This window comes from Anabrus simplex, chromosome 9 (genome assembly GCF_040414725.1).
Source record: "Anabrus simplex isolate iqAnaSimp1 chromosome 9, ASM4041472v1, whole genome shotgun sequence".
NCBI lineage: Eukaryota > Metazoa > Arthropoda > Insecta > Orthoptera > Tettigoniidae > Anabrus > Anabrus simplex.
The window spans coordinates 67,332,239-67,359,159 of NC_090273.1; the positions used below are offsets into that span (position 1 = coordinate 67,332,239).

Sequence of the window (26,921 nt, forward strand, 5' to 3'; positions counted from 1 at the left end):
GAATGTGCCGATATTTTTTTGACAAATGTCTTAATGTGATGATACAATGTTTTCAAATGAGGAAAAAAGACAAATCCAACCGTAAGATTTCAGGCAGGTATGCTAAAGCTAAAAATGTAATGCATAAATGGAAGATCAAGCCATTTCACAGCAGTCCATTTCACACCTTGTTTATATGTCTAATTGCAGTCTTTGAATAATAACCTTTTAAATAATTCTTCATTCATTTATCCAGAATTGCTTTAGCAACTTCGAAGTTAATATCTCAATACCATTGTCTTTCTAGACGTAATTTATTTATCCATTTCCGTATATACATTTCCATTTATATTTGAATTTAGCGCGATTTGTTCAGGTCAAGTCACTAGGAGCGCCACCGTCGAATTGTCTCCCATTTTAGCAAGACGAAATCCGTAAGTGTCGTGTATTGTCTCTACTGTATTTGCTATATCATCTTATCCAACACCGTCACGTTAAACATCATTTTCACTGCTGAATGGACAGGAAAGTGTCGTGACTTTGATGATGGGGATAAATTTATAATATAACATTTCAATGACACAAACATGCATTCTTCCTCAAAAAATGCCACCGAGTCTTCTAATTCAGTAACGAATGAATATTAATACAATCGGTACCTCAACAGAATGTTGGCACGCTTTGACATTAGGATCAATTTTTTAACATGGCTCCGGCGTTGTAAACTTGTTGTAAATAATATTAGAAGAACGTTATAATTCACATTTCGTACTACGTATTAAGTCGTCCACATTACTAGACTGTGAGTACATTTCAATTAACTTCTGAAGTTCATGCATATAATCGAATTATCTGACTTTGCTGTTCATTTTGACGACGAGAATTCATCAAAGAGGTTAGTTATCCAAAAGAATTGCTGATGATGATGCTTGTTGTTTTAAGGGGCCTAACATCGAAGGTCACCGGCCCCTAATGGTACGAAATGAAAGAACAAAAATTGCAAAGGCATCCACTGACCAAAATAAAAATAAAATATGGCATGAAGAATGAATGGATGGACAGGAACTCAACAAAACACAAAACAAACAAACAAAAACCAGTGGATCGGACTCAATACAGATCGAAAATAACAGTATTACCGACCAAGGAACCACTTATAAAGCACAATGATGCTTGGTGTCTAAAGGGGGTGCAAAATCCACGTCGAAGGCCCCACAGAATGGTACATGTCGCGAGTAAAATAGAACCATGGTATGTGTCATGTTGGGGTATTAATCAGAAGTAGCGAAGACTCACGGTGTTCTACAAAAGATGGTACTACTCACAAGTATTGCAATACGTACAAGAAACGCAGACCTATGGTGTGTCTCACACAATGGCCCAACTCAAGAGTCAACGCAAACCGAGAAGGTTCCCCACCTAGGTGTACTAAACACGGGCGCCGGTATTCCCGTGGTGTTCCTCACATAGTGGGTACTAATCACAGGCAACGCAGACCCACGGTGCTGCTCATATAGTGGTACAACTCACAGGCTACGCCCAGACCCGCGGTGTTGCACACATGGGTACGACGCACGGGTACTGGAATCCACCAGGCCAGGCTTTAACTGCTACTAATCACAAACCTATTTCGTACCGAATTTAGTGGTACTACTCGCAAGTACAGGCAACCTATGGTGTTCCCCGCGTGATGGTACGATTCAAAATTAGTTTCATGGTTCTAATTCAGTCAGCCCTTGGTCGCCCTTTTAGTCGCCTCTTACGACAGGCAGGGGATACCGCGGGTGTATTCTACATGTGCGTCCCCCACCCGCAGGGGGTATTTTATTTCCCTCAAGTCCGCCGGCAAGCCGGTTAGGACCCCCCTATCCGCCACCTGGGACGCGCCACGTGGGAGTATCACCTCTCCGCCTGCTACGCCTGCGTAGCAGGTTCGTGGTCCAAAAGAATTAGCATGAAGTGTGACAATTTCCTGAAGAAAGAAGGAAAAAAGGTCATTTTATTCCTCGCAAATCCATGAAGTTGATAAAACTGCTCATGCATTTTATCTTTCCTTGTCGCGCCTATTTTTTAAGTACAGTACAGCTCTAAGTATGGTACATTTCCAATCGTGTAAATGTTGCGTAGTGGTTATTTACCAAAGTAAAATGAGGTTAAGGAAGTGTTGGACTAAATGACAAGAAGTTTAGTTTAAAGGGGATTAGATCGAGCTATTCCTCTTTAACCTGCTTTTCTGATATTATTTATTATACAGTCTTCCTGCAACAGCTGCAGGTTGCCCAAAGACAAAGAGTACCGGTACCTTAACAACAATAATGGATATGGATACAGTAGATAATGTGTATGATGTTAAGTGTAGGCAATTGAGTGAGGCATGTCAAACATTAATTTGAGTTCCGCAAGCATGGTTTTTGAAGATCGTGATGGACTTCTTGAGTGTGGTAATCGCGATGTTATAGATGAAATCTCTATTCAGCCCAAAGGTATTGCAGAAGTTGACAAAAAATGTAGGTATGGTTCCTCGAGCACCTAACATCAAGCCAATTACAGAGATGGATGAGAGCGTATACTTTCGCTTATAGAAGTCCACTGTTTCTTCATATATTCTTTTTTAATACATTGAAATATAAATAATTATTCAAGAATTGCAACACTGGTCGTATGTTGGTATTATTATCATCATCATCATCATTGTTGACCATCTCCAGTTGCCCGAGTGTGCTGTATGAGCTCCTCCCATCTTTGTCTTTTTCTTCTAGTTGTTTTATGTCGCTTCGACACAGATAGATCTTATGGCGACGATAGGAGACGAAAGGCCTAGGAATGGGAAAGGAGCAGCCGTGGCCTTAATTAAGTTACATCCCCAGTATTTGCCTGGTGTAAAAATGGGAAACCACGGAAAACCATCTTCGAGGCTGCAGTTGCTTGCTTTGATGGTCTGTGCTGTGTTTTCATCTTGGCACAGTTCTTCTAGTTCACGATTGTGTCTGATCCTCCAATTCACCCTTGTTTGTGTCCAACTTTAGACCAAAGATCGTTCTCAAAACTTTTCTCTCAAAAACAAGGGAGTTTATGAAAGTTCTGCTTCTGGATACTCCACGTCTCACAGCCATATAGTACAACGGGATGGATCAAGGTTTTGTACAGCTGAATCTTAAACTTTTTCAGGAGACCTTTGGAGCAGAGTAGTTGTATTAAGCTGTAGAAAGACCTGTTTCCTGCCGGGATCTTGGCGTTGATTTCCGCCTCGCATGACAAGTCCTCAGTGAAAAGCAACTTGACCTTGCCATCGATTCACGATGAGATATTCGTTTTAGCTTTAGCTTTGTTTATGAGGAGTCTGAATCTGCTAGCGGCTGTCTCCAGTACTCTGATCATTTGTATCAACTCCTCCCCAGAACTGGTGAGTAAACAGATATGTGCATAGGCTTCAGGTTCGGTTCTTCCCTTCGACTCGGATTGGTTTGAAGTTCTCTCAGGAAATCTCACGCATAATTTTCTCAAGGGAAAAATTGAACAGGGTGGGAGATAAAGATTATAATGCTACTATTTCTACCTTCTTTGTGATACATGAAATTCATAACCCTTGACTAATGTAGGCCTGCTTGAAAATGGCTAATAGTGGATTCAGCAAGTCCACTGTAAACTTGCTTACGTATGGTTTAAAAGTCCTTCATATATGCTACACAATTTAAACTTGTTTTCTCCGGTAGTAGTTTCACACTTTAGCTTGTTCCTCTTACATAATTAAATACACTTAATAGTATTTAAAATATTTAAGTTTTAATGAACAACTTGAGAAACAATACAGATTTTTATCCAGTTTGTGACATTTCATGTATTCTAGCTGCCATGTCCATTATCCTTGACTTATCATTTTCACATGGTCTGACTCGTTGGCTGAATGGTCACCGTACTGGTCTTCGGTTCAGAGAGTCCCGGGTTCGATTCCTGGCCAGGTCGGGGATTTTAACCTTCGTTGGTTAATTCCAGTGGCTTGGGGGCTGGGTGTTTGTGCTGTCCCCAGTATCCCTGCAACTCACACACCACACACAACACTATTCTCCACCACAATAACACGCATTTACTTACATATGACAGATGCCGCCCACCCTCATCGGAGGGTCTGCCTTACAAGAGCTGCACTCAGCTAGAAATAGCCACATGATTTTCTTTTATTTTTTAATTATTTTTACATGCATCCCTTCACATGAATCCCACTCCCAACAGGGTCACAAAGGGCGTAGCATTAACAGAGGATATTTTTTGTCTGGTGTTTCTGAGGATATACCAGTTTAGAGCCTTTCTTTGTGGATTAGCATCAGAATAGAACCCCCAAACCCCATGGCACTACAGCCCTTGAAGGGCCTTGGCCTACCAAGCAACTGCTGCTCAGCCCGAAGGCCTGCAGAATACGAGGTGTCATGTGGTCAGCATGACAAATCCTCTCAGCCGTTATTCTTGGCTTTCTAGACCAGGGTCGCTGTCTCATCGTCAGATAGCTCCTCAATTCTAATCACGTCAGCTGAGTGGACCTCTAACCAGCCCTCAGGTCCAGGTAAAAATCCGTGGCCTGGCCGGGAATCGAACCCGGGGCCTCTGGGTAAGGGCAGGCACGCTACTCCTACACCACAGGTCCGGCAGCATCAGAATAGAGCCTAAATAAAAATAAAGATGAACATTGGATGTTTAAGAGTTTTTGAGCTTCATTTAAAATATTTACTACCTATATGTCCATTCTTCACTTATTTTATCTTAATTTTTCTTATTTTATAGCCTGCCTCTCTGCTTGGACTCATTTCTATTTATGTGTGTGCAAAAGTGGAAGTGTTGTCCTTCTCCAGTCACAAATTTCTGGGCTGTGATGAGAGTACTGATAATAAATCCCTGGTAACCTTCAGAGTTTTTACTATAAATGCTTGTTCTTGCTCTAGTTGTCAAAATTTATCTCACTGCCTACACATTTTCTAATAAATATTCCTTTATTTAAAGTCAGTTGTGATAATCTATGATGGTATAGGCCTAATTCATATGTATTTAATCAAAATGATCAGGGCCATAGAAGAACTCTGCCGGGCTGAGTGGCTCAGATGGTTGAGGCGCTGGCCTTCTGACCCCAACTTGGCAGGTTCGATCCTGGCTCAGTCCGGTGATATTTGAAGGTGCTCAAATATGTCAGCCTCGTGCCGGTAGATTTACTGGCACGTAAAAGAACTCCTGCGGGACAAAATTCCGGCACCTCGGCGTCTCCGAAGACCATAAAAGTAGTTAGTGGGATGTAAAGCAAGTAGCATTATTATTATAGAAGAACTCTACACAGAGGTGACATGCATGATTGAAGTAAAGGAAAACGCTCAAATATCGGACTTAAGTAGGGTTGTAAATTATCACCGATATTGTTCATACTTTTCCGAGGCACCATATCTGCTTTATCCATATGGGCTATTGTTATGATGGGCTCGCCACACCCAAAGGTAAGAAGGGAAAGGTCAGAATAAACTTGCAGACAAGCCCCTGGAATTAGTGTAGACGTTCAAATACCTTAGGAGTGAATTAATGGAGAATGCTCGACTGGATGCTGAAATTAGTAAGAGGATTCAAGCTGGAAGCTGTTTCTATCATAGTGTAAGAAACATGTTATAGGACAAAGATGTGCCAGTGGAAGCAAAGGAAACTATGTACAAGATGTATTACGTACCCATAACAACTTACGGAGCAGAAACTTGGACTATGACAAAGAAGGATGTGACTCGAATACAGACAGCCGAAATTAAGTTCTTGAGGAGTATGATACAGAAGAGTAGAAGAGACAAAATAAGGAATGAGAAAATCCAGGAAGAAATTGGAGTGGAAAAAATTAATGATAGAAAAGAGCCGATTAAGATGGTTTGGGCTCATAAAGCGAATGAGGGATGAAAGAATGCCAAAAAAGGTGATCGAAATGCAAATGCAAGGAAGAAGAGGCCGCGGATGACCACGATTGAGATCCAACACAGTATTAGAGAAAGAAACCTGAACTGGGACACAGTGTTGGAGGAGGAGTGGTGGAAAGACCAAAGAAAGTGAAGAGGAACCATATTTGCCCCTACCTGGCTACAGCTGGATAATGGGAAATGATGATGATGATGATGATGATGATGATGATGATGATGATGATGATGATGATGATGATTATGATGATGATGATGATGATGATGATGATGATTGTTCTTACTTTTCATTAACATTGTATTGGATAGTCAAGGGAAGGAAGATAGGACATGCCCATGCCTAGTTTTCACGGACGACATCCTTCTGCTCTCTCTAACACCAGGTGGTATGTAAAACAGTCTTAATAAAACTGCTAAATGTTGCAGAATATGAAATTTGAACATATAAGAAAACAAAAGTAATGATATGTTAAAAAAAAAAAAGGAATTAAAATAAAGAAAAATGAAAGGGGTTGGAGGTTAGAGGGTGTAGAATTAGAAGTTGTAAATAAAATAAAATACTTAGGAATTATAATGGAATGGGATGTGGAATGAGCAAATAAGATGTGCTAAAATGAAAAAGTTGGCCGCTTTCTTCAGCATATGGTGTTTAGAGATGAAGATGTGTAACACATAATACAAGTTATGTAAAAATATTTTAAATGCACTGGTGATATCAAGAACATTGTGTGGGACAGAAACATGGGGCATTGAAGTAAAGACAAAAGAATTAGACGTAATAAATTCTGTAAAATAATTGAGGGTCTTTCAGACTGCACAGCCAATAGTGGAGTCGGAAGACTGTGAAGACATATGCATTCAAGCAGATATAGCCAGGAAAGTAATAAAGTATTGTTTAAGATTAAGAAGGGCAGAAGGGAGGGAAATACTGAATTTACATACCAACACAGATGAAACACTTAAAGGTGATTACAGGCTAACGAAAGTGAAAAGGATGCTCGACAGAATAGGAATGGGAATTTACTGGGGTAAAGAGATTCAGAATAAAGATAAGGAATTCAGTAAGAGTGAAGAATATTGAGGAACAGATAATAATTTCGTGTGGCTATTTTTAGCCGGGTGCAGCCCTTGTAAGGCAGACCCTCCGATGAGGGTGGGCGGCATCTGCCATATGTAGGTAACTGCGTGTTACTGTGGTGGAGGATAGTGTGGTGTGTGAATTGCAGGGATGTTGGGAACAGCACAAACACCCAGCCCCCGGGCCATTGGAATTAACCAATGAAGGTTAAAATCCCCGACCCGGCCGGGAATCGAACCCGGGACCCTCTGAACCGAAGGCCAGTATGCTGACCATTCAGCCAACAAGTCGGACGAGGAACAGATGATTATGGCAGAATGTGGTGCTAAGAAGATATTACTAGAATTTTGTAAAAATGATACAAAAGATGTCAATAAGGAGAGAGGGGCTTCCAAATAGAGAAGTAAGAGGCATGGTGTGTTTTGCTGTTTGCTTTACGTCAACACTGACACAGATAGGTCTTATGGCAGTGATGGGGTAGGAATGGGAAGGAAACGGCCGTGGCCTTAATTAAGGTATAGCCCCAGCATTTGCTGGGTGTGAAAATGGGAAACCACGGAACATCTTCAGGGCTGCCAACAGTGGGGTTCGAACCCACTATCTCCCGGATGCAAGGTAACAGCTGCACGCCCCTCGCGGCCAGCTCGCCTGGTAGGCATGGTGTGGTGGCTAATGGAATTATATAAAAATAAGGGTCAGAGAGAGAGAGAAAGAAAGAACAAAAATCAGTGTTTGTTATGTGGAGAAAAAATAGAAGAGGTGCCTCTATTAAGTGTATGTAGCTGAACAGACACACAGAGTTAAATATGTGGGTAATGAATGTAAAACAAAACTAGAAAGAGAATTGTATACCATTGCTAAACTATTAAATAAAGAGTGGATTACACTGAGAAGAATAGAAAAAATATTTTGTATCTAAAAAAGTATGTGGCAAAAGAAGATATGAAAAAACAAAACAAGCCTTAACAAAAATAATGAAGGATTATGATAAGCAAGAGAGAGATAATAATAATAATGTTATTTGTTTTACGTCCCACTAACTACTCTTTTACGGTTTTCGGAGACGCCGAGGTGCCGGAATTTAGTCCTGCAGGAGTTCTTTTACGTGCCAGTAAATCTACCGACACGAGGCTGATGTATTTGAGCACCTTCAAATACCAGCGGACTGAGCCAGGATCGAACCTGCCAAGTTGGGGTCAGAAGGCCAGCGCCTTAACCGTCTGAGCCACTCAGCCCGGCTAAGAGAGAGATATGCTTGTCTTAGAATAATGAATATAATTACTAGAAGGTTAAATATAATATTAAATGTAGTAATATATAAATTTTTGTATTGTCGTGCCATTATCTTTTCATTAATTTAATTATTAAGTGCAGTTGAATTGAACAAGAACATTCATTCATTCATTCATTTGTTCATTCATTCATGAAACACTCTACCCACTTGGTGATTATCCGAGATTGGGAGAGAGGATTTGATATCCAGTCCATTCATTCACACACTAATTCATTTATTCATTCATTTAGGCAGTTAGTATTTCATTCATCCATAAAATGAAATATTCAACTCATTTCATCAATTTAATGTTAAGAATTTCATTATGGTCCGTATTGAATCGAACAAGGTATTGAACAGGTGGAAACCCTTCATCCTTATTCAGCATTGTTCATTTTATCAATTCATCACACATAGATTCAAGCACTCGTTCATTAGTGGATGCTCTCTCCCCAGTTGGTGGCTATCCATGACTGGGGGAGAAGAGTGTTTATTCATTCATTCAGGCATGATTCCTTTAGGCAGTCAGTACTTCATTTATTCATAATTGAATGTTAAATTCAGTCCATCAAGTCATTCATTCGCTCAATCAATGACTCATTCATCAATGAATGCTCTCTCCCCAGTTAGTGGCTATCGATGACTGGGTGAGAATATTGTTCATTCATTCATGCACGACCACAATTCAGCAATGTAATTAACCAATTCATGCAGTCATTCACTCACTCAGTTCAGTCGTAATGTATGTTGTAATGGTAGGATAACTCTATAAGACTTGTGACAGAAAATTATTAAAAAAGCTTAGGAAGGGGAAGATAACATGTTGTCCTAGACTGTATAACATTATTAACGTCTAGGACAAAGTAAATAATATTTAGTGAATGGCATGAGGGAATAAAAATGGCTGCTAACGTGTGCATTGTTCAATCTATTACTGGCAAGTCCCAGAACGGAAACCTCTGTAGGCATTGCCGAATAGAGATAGAAACACTTCCTCATGTTTTGGGATCTAGCCCTCATGGAGAGATGTTGGGAAATGCCAGGCATAGTGAGATATGGTTCTTTATAGCAAATTCCCTCAGAAAGAAAAATTATAGGGTCGCCGAAGGGGTATCCGGACTTGCTGATAAGAATAGCAGTAGGAGAATTGACATCATAGCCTACAAGGAATCAGAGGGTATGGGATATACAATAGACCCCACAGTTCATTTTGAAATCTCCACAGACCAGCCAGAAGACATTGATAGGGAAAAAAAGCTTATCTAAAACCGACCATAATTTATTATAAAGATAAATTTTGATTGAAGGACATTAAAGTGATAGGATTAATGATAGGAGCTCAGAGGAATATTCCTCAATTAATGGTGAATTTTTGGAAGCAGTTTAATTTATAGGTTCCAGGACTACAAACTATGTCTTTGTTAGCTTTACGGGGGCCCATTTCATTACTGAGAAATCATTGCTACATGTTATAACTCTTATAGTTTGAAAACATTATGAGAATTGTAATCAACAAAATTACTGTAAACCAAAATTATAATTTCATTTGTTTTGTTATGCTTTGTCCATTGTAGTAACCTTCAACTGAGGGAAGTTTTGTAAATAAAAATAAAATAGATTATTGTAAGAAGGAGAATGTAATGCATGTATCGAATTTAATGAATTGCAATAAACAAATGTTCTCTCCCTAGCTTCAGGCGATCTGGAACTATGGGATGGGAGTATTCTATTCATACATATAATCTTCCTTTTCAGCCTGTAGCAGTAATGCGGCTGACCCTCACAGTATGCAGGCAACACCTGGGGCGGATGTTCAAGAAGCATTGGAAAATACAAGGACAAAAACCTATCTTGGACACTGGTGCTGAAAAGGAATTAAGTAAACTTGGAATTTCTGTACAACAAGCTGAAGATGTGCTCAGAGAAAAAATCAAAAAAGAAAAGTTTGTAACAGAATCATTTTACTTTAAAATATTTACTAGAGCTAATTATTTAATTGTTTTGTGATTGATGCATACTATATTTATTCCTTCATTCAGCTGGTAATTCATTTAATAATAGGAAAAATGTGCACATTGTGCCTTAAAAATTTAAGTCATTCACTGCAGAATTCTGTCAAGGATGTTGTTCTCTTGGTGTACAGAAGAGCGTGATGTATCATTGTCCATGACACAGCTCACAAATGCATTCAGGATCTGAAGAATGTAACACTTGCCATACAGATCTTATGGTGAAAACCAAGTTGCTGCAAAACATATGACGTGTGCCACAGCTCGTTGGTTATGAGGATGATACAGCTCGCATTTGCGAGGTAGTGGCTTCACACCCCACCATTAACAGCCCTGAAGATGTTTTTTTTTTGTGATTTCCCATTTCCACACCAGGATGTACCTTAATTATGACCATGGCCACTTCCTTTCCAGACCTAGCCCTTCCTACCATCACGAGGAATCTAACTGAGTCGATTTAACATTGCAAAACAAAATAAGGGTAAAAGATTACAGCTTTTTTGAACCTCTGTAACTACTACACAATTAATTGTGATTTGTTCCTTTCCAGAATCGAGATCATTGGATTTGAAGGAAATCAACCACCAAAAATAGAACATGTACCTCGGCATGAGAATACATGTTATGTATATCGTGATCACAACGTATTACTGGAGGGCCTGGAGCAAGCAAAACTTCTGACAAAAACTGTTGAAATTCAGAATAGCTTTCCTGAAGCATTGCAGAATCCCCCAGCAAATGATCACTTGCCAGATTTAGATGAATTAGTGCAGAGGTAAGTTAGTCCATTAATTAAGATTCTATTTTGAAGATATAAACATTGACAGTGAGATGTAAACTTAAGGTAATGAATATAAAAATTGAAGAATTAATACTGAAGCAAACAATGAGGGTTTCACGGCCAGCGTTACAAATCTTATCCCTGTTTTCCGGGCTTGTAGGCCATGGTCTTGGAGCACATGATGGTCCCGACATTTAACCGAAGACTGCGTTTAGCATTATCAAGGTCCTGACTGACTTCAATAGCTGCGAAGCTCACAGTGGAATGGAGTGGTGTTGCAATACCACCTCATATAGTGCAGGCTACGGTGTGCTGCTCGCCTATTGGTCCACCATGCTGGAAGGGCGGTCACTGATTGGCTGTTCTTTGGCCAATGATTGAAGCATTAGGGAGCCCGATGTACATCGACCTGCCTTGGCAGAGACAGGCAACTGATCACCCCTTGCTTTTTTCTGGTCTGCTGCGGCCATCATGTCCTCCAGGATTTAAGGCTTTCAGGACAGGAAACCAGTCCTCCGTACGGTTGAAGCTGTTGGTGTGCTTCAGGATTTCAATGTCTTCCCTTTGTAGCTGGGCATAATAAGACATAGTAGTTGACAGTACTTTGGTGATATCATAGCCTACTAGCAGCTAGTGTTCAGCAGCTGATCATCTTTCTGTTTGTCCCAGCCGGCTATGTCTGTTATGCTCCTTCAGTCCTTCAGGACAGCCACATGCTCCTAGACTGCGGCCTACAAGCCGAGAATACACTGACATTATTTGAATGGTAGGAAAATACCTAAAAGACTTTAATTATCCCTGTTGCAACATAGATACGCTGTGCCGTGGACTTACTGAGGTAAAAGCGGCACACGGAAAGTGTTATCAACAGCTGTAGGCCCTATAGTACATGTGTGAACTCTGCCATGGTCAGGATTACCATAAATCCTTACTAAGTATAATTTCATATTGTGAAAAATATGCCTATTTATATATTACATGTGTTATTGGGCTCCTTGGCTGAATGATCATCATTGAGGCCTGCAATACAGAGAGTCCTAGGTTCAATTCCAGCTAGTTTGGGGATATTAGTCATCATCATCATCATCACCATCATCATCAATGTCCCACTCCAGTCGCCCGGGTGTGATTAACAAGCCTCCACTTTTTCCACTCCTTTCTCTCCTTCCACTTTTCCTGCTCCATTTACTTCTGCCACATCCAATCCAGCTTCTCTAATGTCCTTCCAAATCTGATCCATCCACCTTCTTCTCAGTCTTCCAACTGGTCTATTTCCCTTAACTTCACTTTCCAATTCCCTTCTTGCAACCCATTCCTTTCCCATTCTTTTTACATGTCCGAACCATCTCAGTCTTGTTTTCTGTATCTTCTCTGCTCATCATCATCATCATCATCATTTCCCTTTATCCAGCTGTAGCCGGGTAGGGGCAAATATGGTTCCTCTCCACTTTCTTCGGTCTTTCCACCACTCCTCCTCCAACACTGTGTCCCAGTCCAGGTTTCTTTCTATAATACTGCGTTGGATGGTATCCTCCCATCTCAATCGTGGTCGTCCACGGCCTCTCCTTCCTTGGATTTGCATTTCCATCACCTTTTTTGGCATTCTTTCGTCGCTCATTCGCTTTATGTGCCCAAACCATCTTAGTCGGCTCTTCTCTATTCTATCATTCATTTTTTCCACTCCAATTTCTTCCCGGATTTTCTCATTCCTTATTTTGGCTCGTCTACTCTTCTGTATCATACTCCTCAAGAACTTCAATTCGGCTGCCTGTATTTAGCTCTTCTCTGATTTTATTATTTTGAATTCTATCTCTTCTTGTCTTTTTAACCAATGTTCTTAAACATTTAATTTCTACTGCTTGGATGTTACTATCTTGTCTCTTATTAGTTACCAGCATTTCTAGTCTGTATGTTACAATTGGTATGAAATACTGTTTATATAATGTTAATTTTGTTCTCTTGGGTACTTTGTCATCCCATAAAAGCTCTTTGACTTGATGATAAAATGTTGTGCCTTTACTTGGTTGTGGCATCATACACAACCATTAACCTGGCTCAAGGGAGGTAGGGTCATCTTCCCTATCATTCACTTGAGGAATTCTTGTCTGGCGCATCCACGTTGCGGGGGTGGGTATCCTCCACATCATTAGGCCGGTGTGAAGGAGAGCTAACTTCAGGCAGGGAACCAGTTTCACGGGGTATAACGTGGAACCCATGCCCAGGGTTACGGGTGAAGACCTTAACAGCATCTTAGGCAGATAAGGAGACCTTTGGAATGGCGAAGATGGTGGATGAGGCAACCCATCCTCTCTGGGAATAATTAGAAGAGGAAATCACTGCCTTGTGGAGAAGAGGGATCTTCAAAGGCTAAGGGAGTAAACCCTGAAAGAAAATCGTCAGATGTGTTAGGCTTAGAAGGTCAGCAGATGAGTAAATTTGTACTTGCTTTCAACTACAGTTACAAGCCTCTGATATGTCACATCTGGTTAATTCCTTTGACTCGGAAACTGGGTATTTGTATTTGTATTTGTCCCGAAAACTAATCTTTTAAAAGAAGAAGAAGAAGAAGAAGACGAAGAAGAAGTTACTCTTTTTTTTTTCATCTGTGATTTTTATTTTAATTTTAATTTTGAACACTATGAGGACAAATAATAATTGTCTAATACAATAGTAATAAAAATAATAGGAGCATAACAAATGTGATACGGGCCTGCCTGGCAAAATAAAAATTCGGGCCCCCTCAAGTTGTATGAACAAGAGGAGTATTCGTTGTTGTAAGATAATTAAAAAGTAATGTTTAATAGGTTTTATTTGACTACCTCTGTGGTTTAACAGCAAAGCTGTTGAACTGCCAACCAAGCACTACTTAGATGTTTGTACTTTAATTGCTTTCATTTTTCATTGGCATTATACACTATTGTAGAATAAATGTGTGACAAAAGTTAAATGATCTGCAAAATTTGTGCACTACGCAGCAAGAAAGTATCATTTCCTAACTAAAATATGATATTTTAATATCAATTTTCATTGCTGTAATTATTTTAAAATAATTTGGTGCAGGACTTTCCTGAGGAGTATGTCCCAGTGTTGTGAGAGACAGCTGAGCTGTGTTACCCTTAACATAATAAACTGCTGCTAGATACAACCAAGTGGCAGTTCCTCTGTGAATAAACCGTGAAGAAAAAAACCCTATTTCGACTGATTCTACAAAACCATCCTGATCATTTCCGTGCAGAGTGACAATAAGATATATGAGGACATAAGATGCAAAAGCCGCCAAGTCCACATTGACAAAATTTTCAGAAATTGAGAAAAATGTGCCTCTGCTTTACAATTTGCTCTTATTGTGTGTGTATTGGACAAGAGATATGTAAGGGGTTTGGGAATAATATGAGCAAAGAAAAATAAGCATACACCTATTATTTTCGCTGTAAATGTGGACTTTATTTTGGACTTGGAGGGTTTTGGTTGGAACATGATACTAATTATCAATTCAAAATTCTGTCATGGAGATAAATGTAGATAAATGAGATGCTAAGTCTCTGCAATCAAGTATTTTGCGTTAACAATGACATATTTCAATAATAAAAAGATTTTTACAAGTGTAAATTCAAGAATAACATTTTAATTAAATTAGTTATGGTTCACCAAATAGATCTTGACAATCGAAAAATATTCACATTGTTTTAATCACTCAGATCAGGCAAACATTCACTCCCATTCCCTTCACAGGCAGGCTCATCTTCCACTAATTCTGGTAGATTTTCATTGGAAGCATCGATGAGGTCCTTGTAGAATTTGAGGCTCTCTATTTCTTGCTATTCCATTCTATTTCTTTTTCAGTAGGTTGTCTATGTCTTTGAGCTTTTCTTTTTTCAGTTGGACACTGTTTGGAAGAATATTGTTGCCTAATCTCTTTCCCTTCTTGAGAATACTTTTATGGATATATAGATAAGTGCAGTAATGTGCTTCACCCTGAAATGTAACTCCACTGCTTGTTTTTCTCAGTATTATTCTCTTGATCTGACATGGAATTTTTTCAACAGAACAATCTTCCATGTTATTAATATATTGCTAGGTAATTTAAACAAATGTATGTGATCTTACGGCCTGATAAACCTCTGTGAAGTTTAATTTAATTTCGTGTGGCTATTTCTAGCCGAGTGCAGCCCTTGTAAGGCAGACCCTCCGATGAGGGTGGGCGGCATCTGCCATGTGTAGGTAACTGCGTGTTATTGTGGTGGAGGATAGTGTTATGTGTGGTGTGAGAGTTGCAGGGATGCTGGGAACAGCACAAACACCCAGCCCCCGAGCCATTGTAATTAACCAGTGAAGGTTAAAATCCCTGACCCGGCCAGGAATCTAATTCAGGACCCTTTGAACCGAAGGCCAGTATGCTGACCATTCAGCCAAAGAGTCAGACACCTCTGTGAAATGAAACCTATGAACTTTGTCACGTGAGATGGATGAGCAGTTTCATTGGCTCCTGTGGACTTGGCAGTTCTTGCTTGCCATTACCCGAAGAACTTGGCGGTTATTGCTTGAAACTGCAAATTTCTACATGCATTTATAACATAAAATGGCAAGTTTTGATTATGAGTAATAAAATATAACCAAAGAATTCTCCATTGTGCACATAATTGCGTATACAAAATTGGACTTCGCGGGTTTTGCATATTATGTCCTCATATGTACAGAGGCAGACAGAAGTATTCAAATGCAACATTATGCTGCTTCAAGAGGACATTTAATTACCAAAACATACACAATGAAATAAGCAAATCTCTTCTATGTTTTTAACACCTTTATTTCATTTTAATGTCCCATGCATATATGTAAATTAGACATAAATACATATTCATAATGAAAAATGTTCTCCCAACAGTTGGACATAAATATTCAAATAAACAAAACTCAGCACTATAGTACTTAGTTATCATGCCTTTCTATGAATCATTGCTGCCAAAGGCCCTGGCATTGTGCTTGCTACTTAAGTCCGAATCAATTTCATTCCGTTCCTGCAGAATAATGTCTTTCAGTCTTGTTTTGCTTGTAATGTGTTCTTTCCTGATCCTATCTTCCAATTCTTGCCATATGTTCTCGATCAGCGTCAAGTCAGGTGATTGAGGTGGTGTTTTGAATGTTTGGGGTGTGTTGTAGATGATCCATAAGGTAGCAACTTCTGAGCTGTGCTTAGGATCGTTGTTGAAAATAAAAATTATTTCCAATATATAGTTTTTGAGCGCTTTTCTGCAGATGTTCTTGTGGTATGTTCTTATAATCATGCTTGTTTATGTTGCCATCAATAAAATCTAGCTCACCCACACCACTTGACACCATACATCCACATACCATTATGATGCCATTCCCATGTTTGACCGTATTTTTAGGATCCCACTCAGTATTCTTCTGTCTCCACACCTTTACTCGGCCATCACTTTGGTATATGTAGGGGGCAACGCGTCTGCCTGTCACCCGGCGGCCCCGGATTCGATTCTCGGCCGGGTCAGCGGTTTTTAATTGTAATGATTAATATCCCTGGCCTGGGGACTGGGCATTTGTGGCGTCCTTAATCTTCCTTTCCTCACTCACAACATTTCACATTACTACCATTCCAATTACATGCAGGTTCATACAATATGGTGCCAGTAGGGGCAAAAGATCCACATGGGTCAGCGCCCTGAACAAATTGCATTTTTTTTAACACAGGAAAACTCAGGAATAGTCCGGACTAACTACGGTTTTTAAAGCAGTAATAAAAAATCATCAACATCATTTGACTCGGTGACAGATTATCATCATCATCATCATCATCATCCATTTCCCTTGTCCGGCTGTGACAATATTTGACGAAAATTGCAGAGTTAGATCTTGGCACAGTCAGTCAACCTTTAAGAGTGCTTTAAATTATGAGATCCATTTCTGAGCATGGCAGTATACAGGTTTCATATGGTATTTTATGTCATGTCTCTCCATATTTGCTGTGACCTGTCCTCTAGATCAGCAAATACTTAGGCTGCTGAAGTTGGCGCCCGGGTGGTCCCAGATATATTTAACAGTCGATAAATCGGGGGATCGGACAGATCACAGAAATGTGACAGTGTTATGGGGGCATTCCTGTGATACCGATGCTGTGTACAGCTGAGCATTATTCTGCTGGAAAATGCCTCTTCAAAGCCCTGCCATGAAGGGCAACGCATACAACCACAGGATGTTCTATACTTATCACTGTGCTGTCAGTGTCCTTCGTATCACTACTAGAGGTGACAGAGTGTCAAATGCTGTAGCCGCCCCAGACCAGCACACCAGCAGCATATTGCACCACAGTACAGGCAAGGTTTGAGGTGCTCACCAGGAGGCCTAAAGACATGAGCATGACTATCGTCAGTGCACAAAGAAAACATGGATTCATCACAACCTGGTTCCAACCCATAGCAGTCCAGGTTTGTCGTTCATGACACCACTGTGAATGGAGGTGACATTGGTTGGGTATCAATGGCAGGACATGTAAGGGGCGCTGTGAGAAATTTCCTTCAGTCAAGTGCCTGGAAACAGTTCAGGTAGATTCAGTATGCCTGTAATGTATCTGGTAGCAGACCGTAACAGTTTGATCTGCTCATGCTTGTCGTAGCATCAGCTAATCTTCTTTCATGGTCAGCTGATGGCGTCCTGAGCCCAATTGTTGTATTTGCGTGCCGTTACGCATCTACTTGTCCCAACATACCCCAAGTTTGGATGGAAGGACGTAGGTGGCAAGTAATTCATCAGTATGGTCATTCAGTCTTGTGCATTCCAATAATGTGACCCCTCTCAAATTCTGATTAACTGGACAAGATCTCTTTAGTTCTGTCATAGAGATATGTTGAATGGTCAACAAGCTTCCCAGAACTGGAAGCAGCTGTATATGAGTAGAATCTGCGAGACTTTGCCGGCCCCACGGTGTAGAAGTAGCGTGACTGCCTCTTGCCCGAAGGCCCCGAGTTCGATTCCAGGCCAGGTCAGGGATTTTTACTTGGATTTGAGGGTTGGTTCGAGGTCCACTTAACCTACGTGATTACAATTGAGGAGCTGTCTGACAATGAGATGGCAGCCCCGGTCTAGAAAGCCAAGATTAACAGCCGAGAGGATTCGTTGTGCTGACCACACAACACCTTATAATCTGCAGGCCTTTGGGCTGAGCAGCGGTCACCCGGTAGGCCATGATCCTTTGGGGCTGGTGCACCATGAGGTTTAGTATGGTTCTGCGAGACTTTACATAGGCCACAGGTGGCAGCCTCTTTAGGAAGGAGTGGCTGAGGGGGACTCAGATTATAATAGATGGACCTCACAGTCTAAAGCAGTGAGACTTGTATTGGAAAACTGTGGGTGAGGAGTGCTGGAAAGATTGGATAAAATAGAGAGGAACCATATTTAACCAACTTGGCTGTACCTGCGTAAGTGTAAATGATGGTAATGACGTAGTTGAATTCTTGGGTCACTATTATAAAATGTCTGTGCAAAGGTTTTGTTTCCTCTGCCATTTTTTTAACAATAATTGAATGCCTTTTGTACATTTTATTGCATGATATTTATCAGTCTGTCAAAACCAGTGCAGAATTAATAAAAGTAAAATGAGAAAACACTTGAAAAATAAAACATTTAATAAAACTTAGATTAACTAAGTCAAATTTGAAAAGAAATTGCTTCTACTATTAAAAAATGACATTTTCAAGTCATATATGAATTAATGTTGTTTGTTTTTGTTTTTTCTTAAGGTATGTGTTAACATCCCATGTCTTCAATGCAACTCAAGAATTCCTCCCACGTATCCATGATCCAGTAAGACCAGCATTCAATTTTCCGAGAGTGATGGGTATACCTGACTCTCGTAGCAGGTGAGTTTTTATTTTATGTGAAATAATAAGTTTTAAGACTGGGTTTAAATTCACACTGGCTATCTGGGAATGATATTCCACTGACTTAAAAAAATTTCTAATAACTGTTAGGTTCTTCAGTATGTCAAAATTAATTTATGAAGAAATAAAATGTAGAACATACCTGATAAAGGAGCAACTTAATTAAAATGGAATGACATGTTTCGTCCTTGAAAGAACATCATCAGATTCTAGCGAATTTCACACTTTTTTTCTTATATACAGTAACTTATGAATTGATTAATATTTCTGAGAAGTGTTGAAATGTTGGCTCTGGCATTGCACTAATTGGCTTGTTTGCTTTTATTATTGTTATTATTATTATTATTATTATCATCATCATCATCATCATCATCATCATCATCATCATCATCATCATCATCATCATCATCATTATTATTATTATTATTATTATTATTATTATTATTGACTGTTGTGTAAATATTTTAGGGGCTGTTTAATGAGTACTAGCAAATTCATAAATTATGTCATTTAAATGGAGTTTGTAGCCAGCCACACTCATATTAATAAGTCATAACATTTCAACAATCGAGAACATGCATAATTTTCAAAAAAGAATTTGAAACGTACACCAGTGAAAGAGTACGTAAACATATTACATTGTGGTAAGTTGCCCTGTTTTCTACCCTTAAAAATTATTTAAAAGTCTCTTTCCGCAAGGGGAGTAAAACGTCGTCTGATGTAAGCGGCGGGCTGTGACGTCATGATCCAGTACTGCATGCAGCTCTACCAGCCGTTGTGCATCAGCTGTTACTAAAAGCCCAAATATTTATTATTCGTGATTGCGAATAACTTCAAAATGACATAAGAAGGGTTCAGAAAAAGCAGTCGGACAATCTACCATGTGAGGATGCCATCATTCGTGAAAAATGGTGACTCTTTTGTGGCTGCAGAAATTCGCAGATCAAAAGCAAGTTGGTAAGTGGCATCTTTTATATACGTGCAGTGTACTGTAACTCAGTATTAGGATAACAATGAACATGGACAGAAATCGCTTAAATCACCTTTGCCATTTACTTCAACAAATTGGACTTCGGCATTAACATAAAAATGCAGCTAGCATTATAGTACTATAGTTTTATAACCACCGGGCGAGTTGGCCGTGCGCGTAGAGGCGCGCGGCTGTGAGCTTGCATCCGGGAGATAGTAGGTTCGAATCCCACTATCGGCAGCCCTGAAAATGGTTTTCCGTGGTTTCCCATTTTCACACCAGGCAAATGCTGGGGCTGTACCTTAATTAAGGCCACGGCCGCTTCCTTCCAACTCCTAGGCCTTTCCTATCCCATCGTCGCCATAAGACCTATCTGTGTCGGTGCGACGTAAAGCCCCTAGCAAAAAAAAAAAAAAAAAAGTTTTATAACCCATACTTTCTGAAAAATATAGATTTATGGTTGGGCCAACTGGCCTCCCACTTCCCAGGCCCATGAAAGAGAAACATTAAATATCTTTAGTTCATTTTTCTACACTTACATTGAACAATGAACTATATTCATATTACATTGCTGGCATAGAAAATAGTGCTATAGGTTATGTTCAAGTGAAGGAACAAAGTGGAAAATGCATAACAAAATACAAAATATGTCCTGAGTACAAGGTCAGATCCAAAAACTATACAGACACGCTAATTGTCGATGAGGAACAGTGTTGCATAGACAGTGCAGAATGTCATGACTGTGCTGCATCTTCTGGTGAGTAAAAAAACTTAGCAAACACTACATCTAGGTCTAAAACTTTAAGTCTTTTGCTAATGAGTAGACCCTTTAGAGGGAAAAATTAAATATGACTTCATCTAGTTTTTCACAAGCCGGGCTGAGTGGCTCAGACGGTTGAGGCGCTGGCCTTCTGACCCCAAATTGACAGGTTCGATCCTGGCTCAGTCCGGTGGTATTTGAAGGTGCTGAAATACATCAGCCTCGTGACAGTAGATTTACTGGCACATAAAAGAACTCCTGTGGGTCTACATTCCGGCACCTTGGCATCTCCAAAAATGGTAAAAGTAGTTAGTGGGACGTAAAACTAATAACATTAATTACATATAGTTTTTCACAAGCAGAGCATATCAACCAAGAACAGTGTCTTGGTGACATTTTAGTCACTCAATGCTGGATGCTGTAATGTTTACCCTTTGATTTATTGATTTGGCATGTATAACCTAAAACTTAAGGTAAGTTTGGACAATATTTTAAACAACAACATCACTATTATTTGTAGTACCAGTAATATATTTTCACTGCAGTGTGCATTATGTTATTTATTTCATTAATATTATGATAATTATTATAATTGAGAATAGTTAACTTATGTATAAGACCGAGATGACCCCAACTGACAAACATTGGTTTTGTAGGGATATACATTTATTAAATTCACGTTGTTTTCTTTCATGATGTACATGCCCACTTTTTGTTATATTATAGAGTACCATATTTTCTCGCGTAATTAACGCACATTTTTGACGACAAATACAGGCGAAAACTTCGGATGCATAAATTATTCAAGGAATTCAGATATTTAAAAATTATTTACAATTCGTTTACATTTAAAAGATACATCAAATAAAATATAAACACAATTGGTTCAGCTCACTTGCGGTTATCGTCATTTGGCGTATAATTCCAGTGTGAGATTTGTTCTGAAAAGTCAAATAAGGTACTGGTACATCAGGGACATTGGACACATGGGTTTGAAGTACCGACACTGGAAAATATTCTTCCCGTTACGAGCTGACAGTACAACCTGAAGTGAAATAAACTTGAACTAATAAAAGAACAATTCATGCAAGTACATAATAATGTCATATCGCCAAAAAAACAAACAGAAAACTCTCCAACACGAGAAGGGCCAGGCATTGAAGGAGGGACCCTGTTAGATTTCACCAAACCGCTCGTATCCAGTCTTGTATGAGTGGCATGTCTCATCATCATCATCATCATCATCATTTCCCTTTATCCAGCTGTAGCCAGGTAGGGGCAAATATGGTTCCTCTCCACTTTCTTCGGTAGGGGACGCCCTAACATTTTCCTAGGCACCATATCTGCTTTATCCATATAGGCTATTGTTACAATGGGCTCGCCACACCCAAAGGCATTTTATACCTACTGCCAGGTTCAAAATTAGGCCGCCCCTAACATGGAGTCAGGCGCCTTTTGTAGCCGCTCCTCTAGAGTACAGACGCTACAGGTTTGCCCCTTCCGCCATCTCCACCGTACCGAGGTCCACCTTCTCCGCCATAGATGCTGCTGAGGTCTTCACTTGTAACCCTGAGCTGGGACCCATACCAGATGTTACGTACCGGGTCTGTGTGCTCTGGGACTCACGTAGGCAGGGGCGCCATTCCCTGGGTAGGGCTGCTTCCAAAGAGGGTCCCTACTTGCTACCTGATGAATGTTATTTTTGTGTATGTAAAATGTCTGGGTTCAATACAAAAAACAAAAAGCACATTGTGTATCCCTGCCTTACATCTGCCATAAACCCTATACTACATGGAGCTGATATTCCTGTCCCAAAACCACCAATACAGTTATCAGAGAGAGTGTGTCTTCAAGTGCGGAGGATGATGCTGATGATACCTTTGTACCGGATATTGAGGATAAAACTCCACGTCTTTATAATCAGTGTGACTCAAATGATTTGGTGCGTGACCTAGGCCTCATTAAAGAAGAGTGAACTTTTAGGATCAAGATTAAAAGAGAGAGGCAGAGAAGGAGACCTTCGGAATGGCAAAGACGGTGGATGAGGCAACCCATCCTCTCGGGGGAAAATTAGAAGAGATTGTGGAGAAGAGGGATTTTTAAAGGCTAAGAGAGTAAACCCTGAAAGAAAATCCTCAGATGCGTTAGGGTTAGCAGGTCAACAGATGAGTAAATTTGTGCTTGCTTTCAACTATAATACAAGCCTCAGATGGAAGTTTAAAAATGGAAATGGAATTGACAAGTCTCTGGCTACAATTGCACAAAATGATGGTAATGTGAATGTTCGTGCAATTAGATTAGAGAACAAAACCTGATTTGGACAATAAATATTTTAACAATGAACGGGAAGGAAAATGAATTGACTGACCTAATGGAGAGACGGAAACTGGACATCCTGGGATTAAGTGAAGTAAAATGGAGAGGGAAAGGAATGAAGAAACTAAGAAAGGGGTACACTTTATACTGGATGGGTAACAGTACAGAGAAAAGAAATGGAGTGGGATTTTTAGTGAATTAAAATGCTGAACCAGTAGCTGAAGTTGAGAATGTAAATGAAAGAACGAGAGAGAGAGTGGGGGGGGGGGGGTAGCGAACTAGAGGAATTAACCAATTAAGGTTAAAATTACCGACCCCACCAGGAATCGAACCTATGTCCCCTTGCACCAAAGACCATAACACAAACCATTTGGCTGGAAAATTTATGATTTCCAATAATGGACCAATTATATTGGAATTATGAATTTACTCATTCAGGACAAACATTTCATGTTCCCTATGGGAATCGAAATCTATATCATTTTCCACTCAACACAATTTTACTGATGATCAGAACACACACTAACACACATTCAAATGCATAAATGCCAACCAGTACATTCAACGTCTGTTCTCCACACAGCTTCTCAAAGTGCAGTGATATTCCAGAATAGTTTACAACTAGCAAGCCATCTGATGGACTAACTCCCGATGAATGACTCGTCATGTACTTGTGACTAACTGCTTACTTACACTTGGGATTAGACGGGCTTACTCAAAACTGACTAGTGCGTGCCAGTTGTGCTCTTTATAAAAGACCCGTAGATGATTCTAGTAGTTTCCACCTCCAAATCATTCTGGGTGCTTGGTCCGCTACTGATCTGCTCTCCACACTATTTCTTGAATATGAACGTGGAAATTTTACTTTAGGCATTGTTTCCCATTTTAGAACAACGTAAGATGGAAGCTTCTGCCATCAGCTGTTACAGCAAGCATTCCAATACATCGTTATTTTTCGCTTTGGTTAGTGCGTACCTACGACAACCCTCGATGTCCCTTTCTTGTCGATAGTTTGACTTTGTGGCATATGGAAACTGATGGCCGTCTGACCTGCGGTTCCTATTTGGGAGATCAAATATTCCTTTACTGTGCGCTTCTCAATCACAAAGCGATGAAAATCAATTACTTTTTGGTTGAATTAATTGGCATTTTTTGGCATAATATTGTTCTTGGTCGAAGAGAAACTCCATCTCTCCTCATAAAATTAATCATCCAGCCGCAACTAACCTTCAAATCCGAGACACTGATTCCATGTGCAGCAGCTATTTCTCGTCCTTTAAAATACAGCATTTCATGATAAACGGCATATCCAACATTGCGTAACAAAATCATGTATTTAAGCAGATCCTCCTCTGCTTTCGGAAACTTGCTGCCGTTTAGTCCGTGAAATGCTTTGCGAGACTTGTTGGTCACTTGAAGTGCACTTCTTTGTTACCGCGGTAGCGCAGGTTGCATTGGGACACTAAATACTTGCGGCCCGCTATCCTATGCCCGTATGTTTTGGCGTAACTGATTGCCGCGAGTTTATATGATGCAATATTACTCAAATTCTTGTTCACTGTGGACTAACAAACAATTTTGAGATCACAGAAAATGCATGGCCCGTTCCCAAAACACTTGTAAAATAGTTTGTACCAGACTGGAATAGAGCATCACTAGTCACTGCTGCGTTGATTCTCTCACTGAATTAATGCAGTGGTATTTCCTATCGACTGGTAACAGCACGTTGTTCAGTATTTGGAATGTCTGATTTTGCAATAGGAAGGCTGCTACTTGAGTAGTTGACATCTTTATTTTGAAATGCATCCAAGCTGTTTGATGGATGTTCAAATATGTGAACATTTCTTTTTCTCCACTTTGGACCCAAAAATACTGGGATGCGTATATTATGCAAGGGTGTTAATTATGCGAGAAAATATGGTATTTAGCTGTAGCCTAAATTTGTTTACAAATGTAAGCTCTTCAATAAAGAAATAAATAATTGTCTCATGCCAAGAAAAAATTGTCTCATGCCAGGATAAATTGGTATAATTAACAGGTGTCAATTTAGTTTATAAACCCTTTGACTTATTGCATTACATGGATCACCCAAAACTTGGGTCAAGTTTGGAGAATGCTTTAATAATCAGCATTAACTTATGCGCTGATTTTTACTTTCATATTCCAAGATGTAATTGAAGCATTTAATTAAAGCATCATACATTAAAATTTAAAGTTTTACCACTATAACAGCTGACATAGAAAAGTGATTGAAAATTCAAACAAATTGAACTTACGCAAATGATCTTCACAGCTATAACCTGTAGACTTTCCCGATATATCACCGGCATTTCTCTGGCTCGCCAAAATCCATTTCTTCCTAGTTTTAAGGTCCTTTTGGCACATTTATAAACAATTTGTTTGGGGTAGTATGCGATGTATTAGTGCACATTGGAACTATACACCATTTATAAGTTTTCTGCCTCACTGTCTGCGCAGCATTTGTTTGAAGTCCAAAATATAACACTCAGATTATTTAATTTTTAACACAATGTGTAGACATCAAATTTAACTATACCAGACACTAACATAAAGTAGAAATACGTAAAGGGTATCCTGCTTCTCACAGCACACTATGTGTTACTTCGTCTGCTAATACAGTCAACATGTATGATGACGTCGGACCAATGAGATCGCGTACTTGCATCACGTGACATTTTCGTACTTTAATTTGAATTTTTATCACAGTTGGAGTTATTATTTCTACATTCTGACCACATTTTTGAATTCCACATGAAATTTTGAATCAGATTAGCACATTGGAAGAGTGGACACAGGTTTTAACATAAATGGTTTTACACTACTCATTAATACACTAGAAGTCCGTTATAGCGAGAATTCATAACGGCGCAAAATTTACTCACTATAGTGCATTATTGTTATATCCAATTTTTTGTAAAAGTCGGGAAAAACAACATACACATGAAATTCGGTATGGATCGGCAATCGTTTGTTTGAAACTTGTGTTTTCACGAATGATTTCCACACTGTAATCTATCAGTTTCATGTCCGTATTGATACTTGATATTCACAATCACAAAGAATGGGTACCATCCACTTAATCAATACTTTATTATATCTTGTTACTATGCAGTACCAGTTTCGACCTTCACAGAGGTCATCCTCAGCTGGTCATGAGGTCTAAAGCTGACTTAATATATAATTTAAAAACATTACTAAATCTAATGAAGAATGTCACATGATATGAGTGATAATATTAAAATATGCAATAAATAAAATATACAATGATATGATGTGTCTTCTGGTTTAAAAAACAAGCGTCGATATTCTATGACATGTATATGTTACATAAAATTCTGGTGTACTGTTCGTGAGTAATAGATAATGTGGTGAAATACAATTTCTACACTGAAAATGTTTATAGCATTCTTGAGGTACACTTTGAAGTTTAGTTCATATTGGTGAATCGTTGCATACGTTCATTGGTATGTTTGTACTAAGCATTCTAGAACATTCTAGGATATGGATGTGATAAAAACTAATAACATATAATACATTAAAATACGATAAAATGTTCACAGTATTCTTGTGGTATGCTTTGGAGTTATATTAATGTTGGTAAAACATTATGTACGTTCACAGACATGTTTGTACCAAGCATTCAAGAATATTCAAGAATGTTCAACGATGCGTATTGTTTATCTTGTAAGTTCATATAGTTAAGAATGTTGGATGATTTACATCAAAATATTGTGGTGTATCCTTGGTACTAATCTCGTTAAAAGATATTGAGTAGGTGCAGATGTTCCCTCTTTGTAGTTTTGTTGTTGGACATGCAGTAATCTGCGAGAACAGAGAAGAAAGTGGAGTATAAGAATTTTGTCAATGGAATGTCTAATGAACGTGTGTAATAAGTGTTTACTTGCATAG

The 26,921-nt window shown here is 39.3% G+C and overlaps 1 protein-coding gene across 2 annotated transcripts in view; it reads left to right on the plus strand.

Annotated features, from left to right (window-relative positions):
- The first annotated feature begins 650 nt into the window (after positions 1-650).
- Positions 651-26,921, plus strand: part of mRpL37 (mitochondrial ribosomal protein L37) — a 73,863-nt gene continuing 47,592 nt past the window's right edge. For both annotated transcript variants that reach the window (XM_067153963.2, XM_067153964.2), the window contains exons 1-4: positions 651-781; positions 10,016-10,203; positions 10,820-11,044; positions 18,805-18,924. In XM_067153963.2, coding sequence (XP_067010064.1) covers positions 10,028-10,203; positions 10,820-11,044; positions 18,805-18,924 — 521 coding nt within the window. In that variant the 5' untranslated portion in view covers positions 651-781; positions 10,016-10,027. The remainder of the gene's footprint in view (positions 782-10,015; positions 10,204-10,819; positions 11,045-18,804; positions 18,925-26,921) is intronic.